This window comes from Chelonoidis abingdonii, chromosome 1, assembly GCF_003597395.2.
Source record: "Chelonoidis abingdonii isolate Lonesome George chromosome 1, CheloAbing_2.0, whole genome shotgun sequence".
Classification (NCBI taxonomy): Eukaryota; Metazoa; Chordata; order Testudines; family Testudinidae; genus Chelonoidis; species Chelonoidis abingdonii.
Window position 1 is genome coordinate 348,404,528 of NC_133769.1, and position 17,650 is coordinate 348,422,177.

The 17,650-nt window shown below is 40.0% G+C and overlaps 1 protein-coding gene across 1 annotated transcript in view; it reads right to left on the reverse strand.

Annotated features, from left to right (window-relative positions):
- FAT3 (FAT atypical cadherin 3) overlaps window positions 1–17,650 on the reverse strand; it is a 518,717-nt gene that overhangs the window by 138,642 nt on the left and 362,425 nt on the right. Inside the window, 1 exon segment of the mRNA XM_075061745.1 lies at window positions 8,276–8,415. Coding sequence (XP_074917846.1) covers window positions 8,276–8,415 — 140 coding nt within the window.

Consider the following 17,650-nt stretch of genomic DNA (forward strand, 5'->3'; position numbering starts at 1 on the left):
GTTTTTGTAAAGGGAAATCATGCCTCATCAATCTCTCAGAATTCTTTGAGGGTGCCAACAAACATGTGGACAAAGATGATGCCGCTGATATAGCATACTTGGACTTTCAGATGGCTGTTACAAGAACCCACAACAAAGGCTCTTAAACAAAGTAAGCCATCATGGGATAAGAGGGAAGGTCGTCTCATGGATCAGTAACTGGTTAAAAGTGTAGGAATAAGTGGACAGTTTTCAGAATGGCGAGAGGTACTTAGCGGTGTCACCAGGAATCTGTACTGGGACTTGTGCAGTGCAAAATATTCATAAATGATCTGGAAAGAGGGCAGACAGTGAGGTGAGAAGTCTGCAGATGATATTAAATTACTCAAGATTGTTAGCTCCAAATCTGACCATGAAGAGTTGCGAAGGAATCTCACAAAACTGACTAGGCAACAAAATAGCAGATGAAATTCAGTACTGATAAGTGCAAAATAATGCTCACTGGAAAAAATAATCATAAGTATATATACAAAATGAGGGTCTAAATTAGCTGTTACCGCTAAGAAAGAGATCTTGAGTCATAGTGGATTGTTCTCTGAAAACATCTGCTCAAAGTGCAGTAGCAGTCAAAACAAAACTAACAGAATGTTGGGAACCATTAGAAAAAGGATATACAGTAAAACAGAAAATATCGTAATGCCACTATATAAATCCATGCTACATCCACAACTTGAATATTGTGTTCAGTTTTGGTGCCTAATTTCAAAAACAATATATGAGATCTGGAAAAGATACAGAGAAGGGGTATAGAACAGCTTCTATATGAGGCGAGATTAAAAAGACTGGGACTGTTCAGCTTAGAAAAGAGATGACTAAGGTGGGATATGATAGAGGTCTACAGTACCATGAATGGTGTGGAGAAAGGGAAGAAGGAAGTGCTATTTACCCCTTCACATAACACAAGAAGCAGAGGTCATCCAATGAAATAAACAGGCAGCAGGTTTAAAATAACCAAAATAAGTACTTCTTCACATAGTGTACAGTCAAACCATGGAACTCGTTGCTAGAGGATGTTGTGAAGGCCAAAACTATAACTGAGTTCAAAACAAAATTAGATAATTTCATGGAGGATAGGTCCATCAATGGCTGTTAGCCAAGATGGTCAGGGACACAACCCCGTGCTCTAGATGTCACTAAACGTCTGACTACCAGAAGCCAGGACTAGGCAACAGCTCGATAATTGTCCTATTCTGTTCTTTTCCTCTGAAATCTGGCACTGGCCACTGTCAGATGACAGGATACTGGGCTAGATGGACCACTGGTCTGACCCAGCATGGCTATTCTTATGTTCTCATGTAATAGCACGACTTCAAGAGCTGGGGCGTTAAGAAAAACCATCAAATAAAATTGCAAGAGTTGGTAGCACTGGAGTTGACACAAATCAATCATTCTCCACTCCTCTGTACCTTTCCATGTGTTTTAGAATAGTGAACAGCGATTTAGTGTAAGGGGAGCCAGGAAGGCAGAGCATCCAGTTTCTTTGTTTCTCCAGCAGCTGGGCTGGAAGGTTCTTGTGAAATTGACAAGACACTTCCAGGTGGGCAGCTGGGAAACTAAATATTTGTTTTAGTTCTCCTAAAATGATCTTTTTCTTCAAATACCTTTTTGCAAAAAAATTGACATTTTGTCTTGGTTTGTGATAATTTTTTTTTAAATGCCAAATTTTTCATGAGGAGGGATTTCTATTTTCTGGCCAGCTCTATTCCTGACCTCATTTCATCATGGCAGGTCAATATTGAGAAGAGAGTGGGGAAAAGCATACCATTAAATTGATTCTGTGCCAGCAGAAGCCCCTCTTTGTTCAATTGAGGGCAATATACTCTCCATCAGATTAAATCTTATGGCCTATAGCTAAAGCAGAGTCCTAGGGTCATGGCTTTACGGTTTCATTCAAGGGTGGGGACAGCAGATGTCCCCCAAGGACTAGTGAGCAGGCAATACCTGCAAGAATCACATTTCTCATGAACTCTGAAGTGGTGTACAACTTCAGATTTTTATAAATTATCACATTGCCTTCAGCAATGATGAATTAAGTGGAGGAAAAACAACCCCCTCAATGGCTTGTTCCTGGCTTAGCCTTCCCAGAAGTTAATCAATCTAACAGGTACCTTCATACTCACACTCCAATAATATATAAAGTAAATCAATATTCCTCCCTCACAACTACTGCTGCCACTTTGCTTGGATCATAGCAAGACTGCATTAAAATAGATTTTTACTGGCATAAAAAGTGGTAGTTGCAGCCTTGATGAAGGGGCAACATGGTAAATGGGAACAATACATTAACACGAATAGTGTCTTACTCATGAATCTGCATGGATCCGTAACTTGACATCATTCACTCCCCCACCAAACATCCTTTAATTTATGTGGAAAGCTTTAAGGCCTTCTTGGGTTTCTTAACTTCTTTCTTTTGCCTCCACCAAAACTAATCTATAACTGTCATAAATAGATAGGTAAGGTAAGGGTTAAGTTTCTTTTACCTGGAAAGGGTAACCAAACACCTGACCAGAGGACCAATCAAAGAACTGGATTGTTTAAAGTCAGGGGCGGGAATTTGGATACTCGGGGTCTTTTTTGTTTTCTCGGCTGTGAGTAAACAAGGTTTCCTCCTAACTNCATGAAGGGACATATGAATCTTTAATGCATCTGGCATGTAAATATCTTGCAACACTGGCTACAACATGCCATACAAATGCCAGTTCTCACTTTCTGGTGACACTGTGAACAATAAGCAGGCAGCATTATCTCCTACAAATATAAACAAACTTGTTTGTCTGAGCGATTGACTGAAGAAGTAGGACTGAGTGGGCTTGTAGGCTCTAAAGTTTTACACTGTTTTATTTTTGAGGGCAGTTATTTTTTGTACATAATTCTACATATGTATGTTCAACTTTCATGATAAAGAGATTATACTACAGTACATGTATCAAACTAAGTGAAAAATACTATTTCTTTTATTTTTACAGTGCATATATTTATAATAAAAATAAATATTAAGTGAGCACTGTACACTTTGCATTCGGCGCTGTAATTGAAATCAATAATTTTGAAAATGTGGGAAACATCTAAAAATATTGATCTATGTAGTATTCTGTTATTGTTTAATAGCACGATTGGTGGTTCTATGCTGACAGTGTAATGTACTCTCCAGAACTCTCTGTAGATTATATCACTATTTTATATGAGATATTTTTGACTTAGCACATGGGCTTTATTTTGTTAAATAAACAAATGTGAGTAACATAGTTCAGCTCTTTTTATCACTTAAATGTGAAAATTCAAACTTTTGAATATGATAAAAATATCTCACATGAATTTATATATGAGAATTATAGAATATGAATATATGGAACACTATTCAGTATTTCCTATGTTATAAATTCTCATCTCTAACATTATTTCACACTCTATAAAAGAAAACAATCTTTCTGATTTTAATTCCTATTTTTACATATGATAACATAACTTCCAGAAAAAAATTAGTTAATGAGTTGATTATATGTCACACATGAAACGATAGTTATGCTATATCTTATATAGCCCATTACTGTAGTGTCTGAATATCTCACAATATTTAATGTACTTATCCTGACTTTAGGGAAGTTCTACTATCCCTGATTCAGACATGGAAAACTGAGGCACAGAGAAGGTAAGTGATTTGCACAAGGTCACACAGGAAGCCTGTGACAGAGCAGGGACTTGAGCCAAGCCCACCCACAACCTACTATTTATTATTATTTTTCCTTATTTGTATTACTGTAGCACCTAAGGGTCCCAGTCACAGACCAGGACTATGCTATACTAGGCACTGTATAAACAGAAGAACAAAAAGACAGTCCTTGCCCCAAGAAGCTTACCAAGACCAGTGTTCTAACCACTGGGCCATGCTCTATTAAATGATGGGTTTAGGTGGACACCCACTATGAAGTACAATTTTCATTGTGGGCAACTGTTTTGTTTTTGTTTTTTGGTTCTTTATCAAGCATTTTAGTAACATACTATTCAATATCTAAATCAAATCTCAGAGGCTGCGTAAGTGATTGCATTGGACATGTAATGTGACATGTCTGGCCCACAGAGATTATGGTTATATTTAGGATTGGGATAAAGAATTAGCCAATATATGTAAAAAATTCAATTTGCTAGCTACAAGCTTGTATGAAATGCTTCTGTTTAACTGTCACTGAAGTCTCTGGAGATAAATCAAGAAGTATAAACTGGAAGTACTGTAAATAGCGAAGGTTAAACAGCTCATAATTCTTGAAGGTTTGAGACTTTGATCATCCTTTCAAATATGGGCGGGGAGTTCCCAAACTATATATGACTCATCTAAGCAAAACCAGACATTTCTGATAACGGTTATGATAAAAAAGCAAAAAATAAATCTACCATGACATCTTTTTGCATTATAAAGAAGCAAACAACATTACAAATGCAACGTTTTATAGACTCATAGACTCGTAGGTCAGAAGGGACCAATATGATCATCTAGTCTGACCTCCTGCACAAAGCAGGCCACAGAACCCTACCCATACACTTTTATAACAACCCCTAACCCATGACTGCGTTATTGAAGTCCTTCAATTGTGGTTTGAGACCTAGTGCAGAGATCACAGCAAGGACCCCATGCCAGCGGCGAGGAAGGCGATACAACTCAGGCCTGCAATCTGCCTGGAGGTAAATTCTTCCGCCCAAATTGGCGATAGCTAACCTGAGAGGGGGCAAGATCACAGCAGCACCGGAAGAATTTCTGAGTATACTCAGATCCATACCGTCAACATCATCACAGACCATTGAGCAGACTTTTGCTGATAATCCAGATCATTTGGCCAAATTAATATTCCTCATATCACCTCATATACTTATCAGCTTAGTCTTAAAGAGATAGTTTTTGCCCCACTACTCCTCAAAAGGCTGTTTAGACTAAATCCGTAATGGTTTAGAAACTCATCTATTTAGTCTAACTTCTTATAGTTTTGTACTATTCTTGTGCTACATAGTACTAAGCTTAATATTCTCTCCTCCCTACAGTTAACCCGATATATTTATATAGAGCAAGCATATCCCTGAGCTTTTTGCAAGGCTAAACAAGCAAGCTCTTTGAGTCCTTTCATATAGGCAGGTTTTCATTCTCGATATCTAGTAGCGCGTCTCGAACCTGTTGTTTGAATCATTCTCTTAAACTGGGACCAAGAATGCACACAATATTCCAGGTGGGTTCAAGCGCTTATATAAAGACACACTCTTATCTTGTGGAATACCATGCCTGTGGACCTAACCCCAAGCATTTTGTTTTTTAAGGCATATGCATTGGCGTCATAGAATTGCGATACAGTACCAGGTCGTCCTCTCTTTGTTAATGATGCGTCCCATGATATATAAATTCTTATTATTAATCCTATGATGACTGAACTTTTCACTATTTTTAAATCTATTAATATCCAGTTTAAAGGTCTCCGATCTTCCTGTAATAGTATCCGGTCTTCTTCCGTGTTAGCAATACCAGTTTGTGTCTCAGAAAACTTTATTAGTAATTCTCTTTGTGTAAGTCGTAATAAAAAGGTTAAATAAGATCGTCCCCAAAACGATCCTTGAGGGATCCATAGTACCTCCTCCGTGACGTTACTTCAGTACGAAGTGGAGTCCCCTTATAACCAGTTTTATCCTTACAACTTTCATATTCATCCATCTTTTCATTATAATAACAGTTCCCATAGGGCCGTGTCCAACGCCTATGAATCAGGGGAAATTAGATCTACGCTTTCCTTGTCTAGTAACGTCTTCTAAAGAAGGAGATCAGGTTGGTTTGGATGATTAACCTTTAGTAAATCATGTTGAATTCGCCAAGTACCATTGATTCATGTCTTAACTATCTTTCATTTAATTTTTTCCAGACCTAATATAAGAGTAAGCTAAGGTAAGTTCCGATACTTTTTTTTCCTTTCTTGAAGCTAGGAATAGTAGCAATTCTCCAGTGTACGTAAACCCCGGTTTATACGATTGTTAAAATTCTGTAGGCTCGCAATTTATGCGCTGATTCTTTAATATCTTGGTGGAGATTGTCCGGGCCCTCCGATTTGTGTCCATTAAGCGTTCAAGTTTGGCTCTACCTCAGATGCGGTAATATCCACTCCATAATCCTCATTCGTCTTCCATCCCACCATATCTCTAGAATCTCATATTCTATAAAAGATGAGCAAAGTAACTTATTAGATATTGGATGCTAGTGTATCACTTAACCCTTCTCATTCATCCAGTGTATAACGGCCCCATTCTTTCGTTGTTTTCTCTTTTATTGGCTGTAAACCTTTATATTGATTTGGTATTCCTTTGCAATGGTCTCTGAAACAGGCTTTGCTTTTACTTGATCCTACATAAGTCTGACTCATAAGTAGCTTACCTTGCAATCCGCCTGTTCTTCCACTCCCTTAAGTCTTTTGCTTTTTCTAATTCCTCTCTGAAGTGCTTGCATCACTAGCCACAATCCTAGTGGTTTCTCCCACTTTCGGATGAGCGTCCAGCAGTTTCGCAGCCTGCGACTTAAAGTAATTCCAGCCTCCGCATTTAAATCCAGTTCTCGTCCAATCCTCCCAACTATTTCTTAATTTTAACATTACCTGGAAGTCACAACCTAATTCCAGTTCTAACCTTGTTTATCCTTCCATCTAGTTGAACGCAATCAGCTCATGATCAACTCGAACACAGGTTCCCTACCACCATCTTCTACGAGTCTGCACTGTCACCAAAACCAAATCTAAAAATGGATCCCCTTCGTCGTGACTTCAACTACATTGGTGAAGAAATATCCAGCGTCACATCCGAAAAATCTGAGCTATTATTCTTGCAAGCACTTGTCCTCAGTCTATATCTGGAATTGAAGTTCCCTTGATCACACATTTCCCTTGTGTTTATTCATTGAAGAAAAAGGGTTCTCTCCATAATCAAATCAGCATCCGGTGTCTGTAGCCCACCCAAACTATCTCAGGAGCTCTGTAGCTTTTTTACCTCAGTTATTTTGTCAGCAGACTCGTTATCCATCCATCACACTTCTTATTCATTACATTACTCACCTATGTACAATTCACTCACCACTTGCCCTTTTCCTGTCTTTCCTAAACAGCACTAGCCTTCAATACTGTACATCCAGTCATGATTACTATTCCCCGTTTCTGTTATACCTATCAATATTCTGTGTTTATTCGCTGATCCCAGTAGTCGAGTTCTCCATCTTGTTACCTAGGCTCCTCGCATTAGTGTACAGACATTTTAATTTTTGGCGTTTGGCGTCAGTGACATTCTTTACCCCGTTGTGCACAGACCTTCTACCACCAGCATCACCTGTTAGTCTAGTTTCTACTCCGCTTTTCCTCCTTGGCTCAATTCTTCGGTCCACAAGGATATCCCCTCTCACTTTGTTTTCATTTCCTCTGCAGGCCACCTTTAATCTGGGAGGCCCTGTACATTCCATGGATGTAAATTTCATCCTAACAGTATTAGGTGCCTGCTTCATGCACACTTCACTCTTATGCTGAGTTAGGAGTCAAGGCACTAACTAGTCCATACCTCTCTACTGTACCTCACTTTGAGGGACATCTCTCCTTTTAGTTCCAAAGTTGTCTATGCTCCACACAAATTCATCCCCTTACTTGTATTGTTGCAAATTACTGACATCAGAAATAAAGAAATGTAGAATTGAAGTTAGACAGTCATTGACAGGAAAGGAAGGAATTCCACAGCACAAGTTTCCTGCCTGAATAATTTTTGTCTGCCCCTCATTTTGGGTCTTTGCTATACATTATGCCACATTTAGGCATGGGTAGGTTGAGAGGTATGAACTTCATTTGAAAAAAAAAGAAAAGAAACAGAAAATAATCCACAGTATTCTACAGTAACATCTGCAAAAACTGCAGAATCACTATTGTAAGATGATGTACCATGTTGTGTAATACAAATCTGTGCTGTCAACATATGTGCCTAGCTCCCATCTGAAATGGAAACCCTCAGTCCTAGGACAGAATCTTGGTTCAACATGAACATGAAGATCAGAAGAAATGCCGCTTTTCTAAGTATTAAACAAGTGGAAACATGCTTCAAAATATTCACCAAATGCCAAATCATTTAATTTGGCTCGCATAGGATGTTCTTTTAATTCAGATGGCACAGTTATTTTATAAAATTGCACAAATTCCACAAACAAATGAAAAACTTGCACACAAAGAAGGCGATCTTGTACCTGAGTGGTTGCAACATTTGTTCCATCGGTGACCTCCACAGTCATGTTATATATTGACCTCTGCTCTGCATCCAAGGGCTTTGCAATGACAATAGTGCCCACGCCCTTCTCAGTGTCGAAAGAACTATCGAAATTCCCTCCTAATCGTTCACAAAAACACAATTCAATCAGCGATCTCTGGAAACTTTCCATAAAAACCTGTCTAGGGGTAGGTGTATCTGTTTACTGACAACCACGTTTAGGGCCTTCTTTGTGCATAACCCAGTGAATTTTAGTGATACTTTTTGTTCTAATATAATTTGTATTTTAAAGCACAGTTTTGTACACTGTAAAACAGATGTTAGAAAAATGCCCTGAAAACAAAAGCTTCAACAATATATTTAAGTGAAGCATAATTAATTGCATTTAAAAAAATACTTTAGGGGTTTTAAACCCACAAGATATGTGTCCTTGTAATTCCTGTAATGAACAAGCATAAGTTTTGGTTTAAGAAATTCTTTTTAAGGGGGTTCAATTCTGCAAATTTTATGTCAATGGGCGCAAGGACTAGACTGGTCCTTTAAAATAAGTACGGCTTGTTACATATTTGGAAAAAAGAATGTAATGCAAATTTCAAGGATATGTAAATATTTGTCAGAAGAGGCCAAATAATAAGTCTCTCTCAGAAATAATTAAACAGAGTTGACAGGGAAGATAACAAAAAAAAAACCAAATCAAAATAAACCTCTAAAACTTCTCTCTGCATCTTACATCAGAATTGTTCCAAATACACAATTGTCCTGCTAAACCAAATTACCTACAGCAGTGCAAAAAATATTGCAGCAGCTCACAGAGTAGAAAAAAAAATCAACAAAAGAATAAGGGAAAGCCATAAACAACCAAAGATTAAAGGGTTACCAAGAATATTCTACCACAGCTACAGTTCATAAGTTAGAACTGCTCATTGTGCAAAAAGTAGGATTGAACTTACTGCTGCTGTGCTTCCCCCCAACTCAGAGAGATCAGATGTCCCAATTTTATAGGGACAGTCCCAATATTTGGGAATTTGTCTTATACAGGTGCCCATTACCTCCAAATTTACCTTCTGGTCACCCTACTCAGCTATAAAGAGAAGTTTATTATAATTCCAACTCATAGATTTTCTGGAGCATGAGGAGAGGGAGGAGGAATAAGACTAGATGGGGAAAGAACTCTTGTGCTATTTTAATTAAATGTCAGTATCATTCCAGGAGCTATATTTTCTAAAGGCCTGATCCTGTGAGGTGTGGAGTGCCTTTGATTCCCATTCATTTCAGTGGGTGTTTAAAATGTTTCAGGAGGTTCTTAGTCTCTCTAGCGATCAGGTCTATAGTTGAGAGATTTCATTCCATTGATTAATTTTGTTTTTGTCCAGTAATTTTATTGAATGGCTGCTTTGTTCCGGTGAAACGTAAACCATTTTTGGGAGGCTGGGGGCTACTGTTACTCCTTCCTCTCATATCCTGATACACAAAAAAGGCTAGGGAGAGGAGCAGGCAGGGCCTCACCCTGATCTGCAACTGTTAGATGCACAGTGTGGGAGTTTGGGGCACCATCTGAAGCTGTGGGGCAGTCATTGAACTCCCTCTGCACATTGGGAGATCCAGAGGGACCTGTCTCTTGCACTGCGCCACCAGGGAACTGAGCCTATCAGGCACAACGTGGCCCTCCATTAAAACACTGCAATTTGGTGTGCTGTGATTTACAAAGAAGAGAAGCACTCTCGTTCCCTGCCCCCTTTCTGCACAGCCAAACCATTTACGGTTCCCAGCAGTTATATATACTTAACAGTTTTTAATTGCTAGTGAAAGCATAATTGCTCTTGACATTTAATTAAAGTTATGGAGATACTAAGTTATTTGAAAACTATAAGATCATATGTTTGAGGATATTTTTTAAGTTAACCTAAAAAAAGAGAGAGGTCATCTCCCAATTAATGTTTTTAATTGATTTACTTGGGAAATACTGCATGAAAAAAAAAATCAACTCTGGGAAAAAAAAAATTTGTTTGAAGAAGCGAGTTTGTAGATGGTTGCAAGGAAACCTGGGCTGAAACGAAGCTAGCCTTGGGATAGTCTGCACTTTTCAAAGAGAATGTTTCATACTGATAACTGTGAGAAATAAAATGAAAGACTTTAATACAAAATGCTTAATAACTATCTTAATGAGCAATCAAAAACCATATGTTATCAGCACACAGTTCCAAGGAAACGCTGCCTTTAAACTTCCAAGAAGTTAAAACTGAGAGATTAGCAATGCACGTTTTTAAATGCCCTTTTCTTGCTTGCTATGTATAACGTTTAGGATGAGGACAATGCAAATTGTTCAACACTGTGCCACCAATAACACCTATCTCTACCTGCTCTATGAGTCACAGACAACTTTGACTAACTCCATAATACCTTCCCTAAAATTAAGAAACTTAATTCAATTGGATTAATAGTATAGGCTCTCATGTGACCTTCCAAAATTATATTTCTCTCCTTCTCTCTCTCTCTTCTGTCCCTCCAACCAATTAGCAGGGGCTGGGCTGTGTTGATCTTCCATGGTTCACTTTTGTATTAAATAGTGTGTTACTGAGGAAAGTCTAGGTCAAAGAACTGGGTCTGCATTTTAGGGTGAGGTTTGTTATCAGCCCAATCTCTGTTCGGATTGAGGGCCATATTTATGGGTAATTTGTCTACAGCTGATACTAAATACAACAGAGAATTTGTCACTTGATTATTTCATTTAGGGGAATGACCTCTCAGTCTGAGATGGTTGGGTTGCGGCTCTCTTCTAGCATACACCAGAGGCTAGTCAAACTTGTGTCTGAGAGTTCCAGGGCTAAGCCACACTTCAAACAATCCCTCACCAGGTTAGTGTTTCCAAAAGTGTATGGAAATGTTGAAGACTTACTAGTAAATTAGCCATAACATAGTGAATGCTTATGGGAAGGGGGTAGGTTTAGAAGATAAAATAAAAAAAGAGCAAGTTAAAAATCACTTAGAAAAGTTAGATGCCTGCAAGTCACCAGGGCCTGATGAAATGCATCCAAAATACTCAAGGAGTTAGTAGAAGAGGTATCTGAGCCTCTAGCTATTATCTTCGGAAAGTCATGGGAGACGGGAGAGATTCAGAAACTGGAAAAGGGCAAATATAGGCCATCTATAAAAAAGGGAAATAAAAACAACCCAGGAAACTACAGAACCAGTTGGTTTAACTTCTGTGCCAGGGAAAATAATGGAACAAGTAATTAAAGAAATTCATCTGCAAACATTGAAGGTGGTAAGGTGATAGAGAATATCCAGCATGGATTTGTAAAGAACAATCGTGTCAAACCATCTGATAGCTTTTCTGGATAGGATAACGAGCCTTGTTGGTAAGGAGAAGCGGGTGGATGTGGTATACCGGGACTTTAGTAAGGCATTTTTGAATATGGTCTTCGCCATGATATCCTTATCGATAAACTAGGCAAATACAATTTTAGGATGGGGCTACTTATAAGGTTGGGGCATAACTGGCTGGAAACTGTCCTCAGAGAGTAGTTATTAATGCTCCCAATCCTGCTGGGAAGGAGAACAAGTGGGGTTCCGCAGGGGTCTGTTTTTGGGACCGGCTTGGTTCAATATCTTCATCAGACTTAAGATGTTGGCATAGGAAGTAACTGCGTATTTAAGTTTGCGGACGATTACCAAAACTGGAGGGATGCAAACTGCTTTGCAGCGACCAGGATCAAAATTCCAAAATGATCTGGACCAAATTGGCAAATGGTCTGAGGTAAAACCCAGATGAAGTCAATAAAGACAAAGGCAAAGTGCTCCACTGTAGGAGAAAATAATGCAGTTTCACACATCAGAATGGGAAAAGACTGTCTAGGAAGGAGTATTGGCAGAAAGAGATCTAGGGCGTCATAGTGGACACAAGCTAAATGAGTCAAAGTGTGATACTTGCTGCAAAAAAAAGCAAAATGATTCTGGATGCATTAACAGGTTGTTGTAAACAAGACTCACGAGAAGTCATTCTTCGCTCTACTTCTGCACTGGTGAGGCCTCAACTGGAGTATTCGTTGTCCAGTTCTGGGCACCGCATTTCAAGAAAAATGTGGAGAAATTGTGAGAAGGGTCCAGAAGAGAACAGAATGATTAAAGGTCTTTGAGAACATGGACCGATGAAGGAAGGTGAAAGAACATGGCGTTTATTTATTTGGAAAAAGAAGATTGAGAGGAGAAATATGATAGCAGTTTTCAGGTTATGTAAAAGGGTGCATCAGGAGGAGGGAGAAAACTTGTTTCACCTTAGCCTCTTCTAAGGATAGAAGAAGAAGCAATGGGCTAAGAACTGCCAGCAAAGTGAGAATTTAGGTTGGACATTAAGAAAAGTTCCTAACTTGGTCAGGTAGTTAAACACTGGAATAAATGCCTAGGGAGGGTATGGAATCTCCCTCTCTGAATATTTAAGAGTAGGTTAGATAAATGTCTATCAGGGATGGTCTAAACAGTATTTGGTCCTGCCATGAAGGCAGGGGACTGGACTCAATGACCTCTCGAGGTCCCTTCCAGTCCTAGAGTCTATGAATCTATGAATCTATAAATTCTTAATTGTAACAGCTTGTACAAATGTATTCACCACATACATGGACTTCAAGGAGGCAAAGATAGATGCACCCACAGGAATTTCCTCAAATGGGACAGAATGGGGAACAGGTGTTTCCCAGAAACAAAATCATACCAAGTTTTTGCTTCTGGAACCTGCTTCTTCCTAATCCGAGACTTCAGGGATGTAGAATGCAATGCAGAAACAATACTAGGAAAGGAGGGATAAAGTAAGACAGAAGAAATAGAACTCTTGCCTTTCCTACAAATTAGTGGAATTAAATTATTTTGTGACCAGTGCTTGGACCAACTTCCTTCCAAAGGATGCTTTCAGGAGATGGATAAGGAGGTGGCAGCTTTACAGATTTCCTTTGTGGTGGCTCCTCATGCTGTTGCTGTGGAAATTACTTAGAGGGCTTCAATCCCATCTGCAAGTATTTTATTTGCAGCTGTGTAAGCTTCAGCGATGCAGTTACATACATAGCTACAGAATATTTAGAAGCTTTCAGGAAGAGGAATTTAGGATGAAAGGAGACAAGCAAGGATGACATCTGCCTCAAGTGTTCAGTTCTATTAAGGTAAACCACTAAAGGTGGGGGGAAAGCACTTTGCTATGGTCCTGGAACAGCTGGTTTCCTGTGCCTGATCTTTCTACCTTGGCAATGGTAACAGAATATTTTCCAACCTCTTGCATAAACCAAGAAGGTGGAAGATCTTCATAAGGTCAAGGGTTAACCTAACACCTTAGAGGACTATCCCAGTTTATTTAGGGTTTGGCCCTGGTATAAAAGATCCTGTCTATTGAGAGGACAAAGCAGAGACCTATGCAACAGCCCTATGAGATCTTAGCAGCACAGGCTTCTTTGCCAACTTGGGATGATGAAAATGATGGCTGCTTCCTCTTTCATCTTTTGAGCCACTCTTCTTAGTATAGTAAGGAGCAGGAGGAGGTGTAGGGAAGCTGAACTGGGACACCTGTGAGCCAGGGCTTCCGTTCCCTTGGTGAAGATGAGCTTCAGTTGCATTTCTTGACTGGCTGTAAATAGAGCCAGGGGGAAGGTGTGCTATTTGGCATCAACTGGAATGCTTCTTGGATTAGGGGCTATTCTCAGTTACATGTCTGCTGATGGCTTAGCCAGTCCATTCTTGCATTCTATATCCTCTTCATGTGTATCAATCTGAAAGCTAGAAAACCTCCTGCCCACAAAAGAACCTGCCTCATTCTGGCAATTAGAACTCAAAGCTACTGGTGTTCCCTTGCTAATTTCTACATCATCTTATCTGACTCAACCAGGAAATGGCCCCTTTCTCAGGTAGCCCCTGAAATGAAGGACGGACAGGCTGACCATTTTTATCTCTAGGAAGCTGATGTTCTAGAGAGTCTGACTTTGTCTCTGATAACTGTGTACTGTGGTTCCCCAAGCGTGCTCCTTCATGGTGAGGAGCTGGCATCCACAGTCAGGAAGCAGGGATTTTGACTCTGATGGTAGAATTCTATCATCACATAGGCTTCTTGTTTCAACCACAGGCCTGCCACAGATGCAGACTAGGGAAACTGTCAAACTGGAGATGTGATTTTTGTATATTCTTGTGTAGTCTTGCAGGTGAGGTGACCAAGAAGACACAGGAGCTGCATGTAAATGTAGATGGGTGAAACTCAGACACTCCTTGTAGATTAACACCTGCATCTTGCTGAAGAAGACTTTTCTGTATTTGAAAGACTGGCCACCTTCCTTGTATCTGTTTTGAAACCTAACTATGTAATCACCTGTGAGGAAATCAGGGATTTCTTTTTTTTTTTTTTAGCTGATCAGAGACCCATGTTCCTGAAGAATGGAGAGGATCTTTTGGGTTGCTGGCTTTTTGTCATGGTGCTCTTAAAACAGTACTAGCTCGGAATAGGCACATGTGACTTTCTAGACAGAATTAGCCTGGCTAATATTATCATTAAAACTTTCATGAACACCCTTGTCGTAAAGGACAGACTGAACAGAAGGGTTTTATAATGCTAGGGCAATTTCCAAAGATGAACCTGAGAAAGTGCCAATTGCAGGGCCTGATGGATATGGTGAGGAAATGTGGCATGCTTTTTATCTTTTCTTTTCCATTTTCTTCTGTTTCCATTGTGGATTTTTTACTTTATCTTTCGAAGAAGAAATATAGAAGGTAGAAGGTGTAAGAGTTCTGTGTGTCCCTCCTTTGCTTTGTTAAAATTACAACAGGAGTGTATTCCTGTAAGAGCCCGTATCTTCCTCTGGGAAGAAGGGGAGAGCATGCCAGAGTTCTATGCAAATGACTATTACCCACTGATGTGTATGGAAGGAAACTCTAGAGCTTATCCCCTTTGAAGAGCACTGGACCAAGACAGTGGGGTTGGACATACTCCTGAGAAATCCCTGATTGCAGAGGATGGTTTGTGTTGTCAAGTCCCAAGCACAATAAAAGATTATACTGAGTTTAGAGAGGTATCTACAGAGGAGACTTGGCTGAAGTGGGGGGATTTCTTAGGCCTTTCTCCTGGTGCCCTTGGGCAAAGTGTGCCTGGTTCAGCTGCTGGGTAGGTCTCCACACAGATGGAGCAACTCTGGGTGTTCAGGTTGTCTTATACAGCCCTGCTTTGTCATGATGTGGAGGGAAAGAGAAAAGGAGTTTGCTTGGTGGTTCTGATTCAGGGAGCAGAACCCCAAAATAATATTTGTCCCAAAGTGCGGAGAAGGGGGAATCTTGCTTAGCCCTGCCCCAAGGTTGAGTTTTAAAACCTAGGATGCTAAGAGAAAAACATGGGACAGCTGAACCACTGCCCTGTATGCAGTGCTGGAGGCACAACGATGGAAAGAGAATGGACAGATTCCAGGGTCTCAAGGAAGAGTTTAAACTGCCTCTGGTATTTGCATAAAGAGATACAGCCCAAATTACTCAGACTCAGGGAGAGATCAGGATCGGAAATTTAGCTTTCTAGTTCTGGCGGATCTAAAATAAATCTATATGCTGGCAAAACAGGTACAAAGTATTCTGAATTCAACTGCAGCATTCAGTTAAAACATGGCATATTTTAGAAATATTAGTAAAACGACATGCAAAGCAAGACATCATATGTAGCACAATTATCTTAGGTCTCGTCTACATGGGGGAAGGGGAAATCGGTCTAAGTAACGCAGCTTCAGCTACATGAAGTTGACTCCGCCTGCGCCTCTCGCTGCAGTGGACTACAGGAGTCAACGGGAGAGCATTTGGGGATTGATTTATCGTGTCTAGACTAGACACGATACATTGTCCCCCACTGGATCGATTGCTGCCTGCCGATCCAGCAGGTAGTGTAGACATACCCTTCGAAAGAGAAGGACACTGCAGAGATATTTTGAATTTCAGCAAAGTAGCTGTTAGTAGCAAATCCAAGGCTATGATTTTTCTGAGAAGCTGAGGACAGGGCAGAAAATTAAGGTGTAGGGGAAAAATATCAAGAAATATAGTACACACTTCTCATAGCAGATGACTCAAAAGAGGCTGGGGAACCACATGTTTTTGGCACTCAGTGAAAATCAGTGCAATGTCGTTTTCACAGGAGAAAGTTTACATTATTATTAGCCAGGGATACTGAAATTACTGGAATTTAAGCACAATGGGGTAGGAAGGTCCTGCTCTAGTTTTAAAAGATGCCTGTCCTTTCAAAGGCCTACATCAGGAGCAGCAGGAAGGGATGGAGAGAGACCTATTGGGAAAGTGTCAGAAGGGTTTTGTGCAACATGCTACATAAGCAACAATCAGCACCGTGCAGCTCAGCTAATGCAGCAAAAGTAGCACACTAATTATCGTACCACTCCCACCACCAGTGCAAAGGGGTGAAAGAGACAGAGACACAGAGAGGGCTCCGTTTACATGGGAACAAAAAGAATTTCAACTGTCTTGGAGCTTCTATTCCATTGAAAATGAGTTTCTTATCCATCAGTGATTAAATATAACAAAAAAACTGAGAAAATGGGCTCTTGCATACAGGGCCTTCGCAATGCAGTGCTGTGGGCTCGGTGTGACCTGACAGACACATTGAATACACGCTGAAAACAGAAATTGGGTTTGACTTTTCAACCATTATTGATTAGAAGGGCCCAAATAGAAGGTAGCCTCCTATGTGAGGAGGTGAATTCCAAATTAAACAAACAAGCAAGCAGATATCAGAAAAAAAATAATGAAGGAAAATCATGATACTGGGAGAGTCTGGTTCTCATATATTTTATGAAGCCAATAAACGTAAAGGTTGAACTCCAAACTCTGGGTTAAATCAGGCACTTACATAAGCATGCAGGGCTCCCGTTGACTTTACTGTGGGATGTTCATGGAGATGCAAGTGCAAAATTCAGATAAGGGCAAGGCTGCTGCCCTCTTTTAGTGTTGCTCCCAAACAGCTGTCTGGAGCCATCAGTCCCTCAGAGCTTCCCGTATGGTAACTGACACTGATTAGAAGCAGTTAAATTAATCTAAACATAAAATACTTCAGACTGAAAGCTCTCTGTGGCAGGGACCACCTTTTTGTTGTTTGTTTGCACAGCACCAGGCACACTGGTGCTAGGAGGCACTACTGCAGTAGAACTACTACTACGAATAAAGTAGATGGCCACAGATGGAGACTAGGGAATCAACCTTGCAATGTACTGAGAGGTGCTGCACGCCCAGAATTGCTATTGAAGTCAATGGAAGTTAGGCGCTCAACACCTCTTGGTGCCGACTCAACATCTTTCAGTATCAAACCCACGAGTCTTTATGGACAATGTCAGGATTTTTTTTTCAG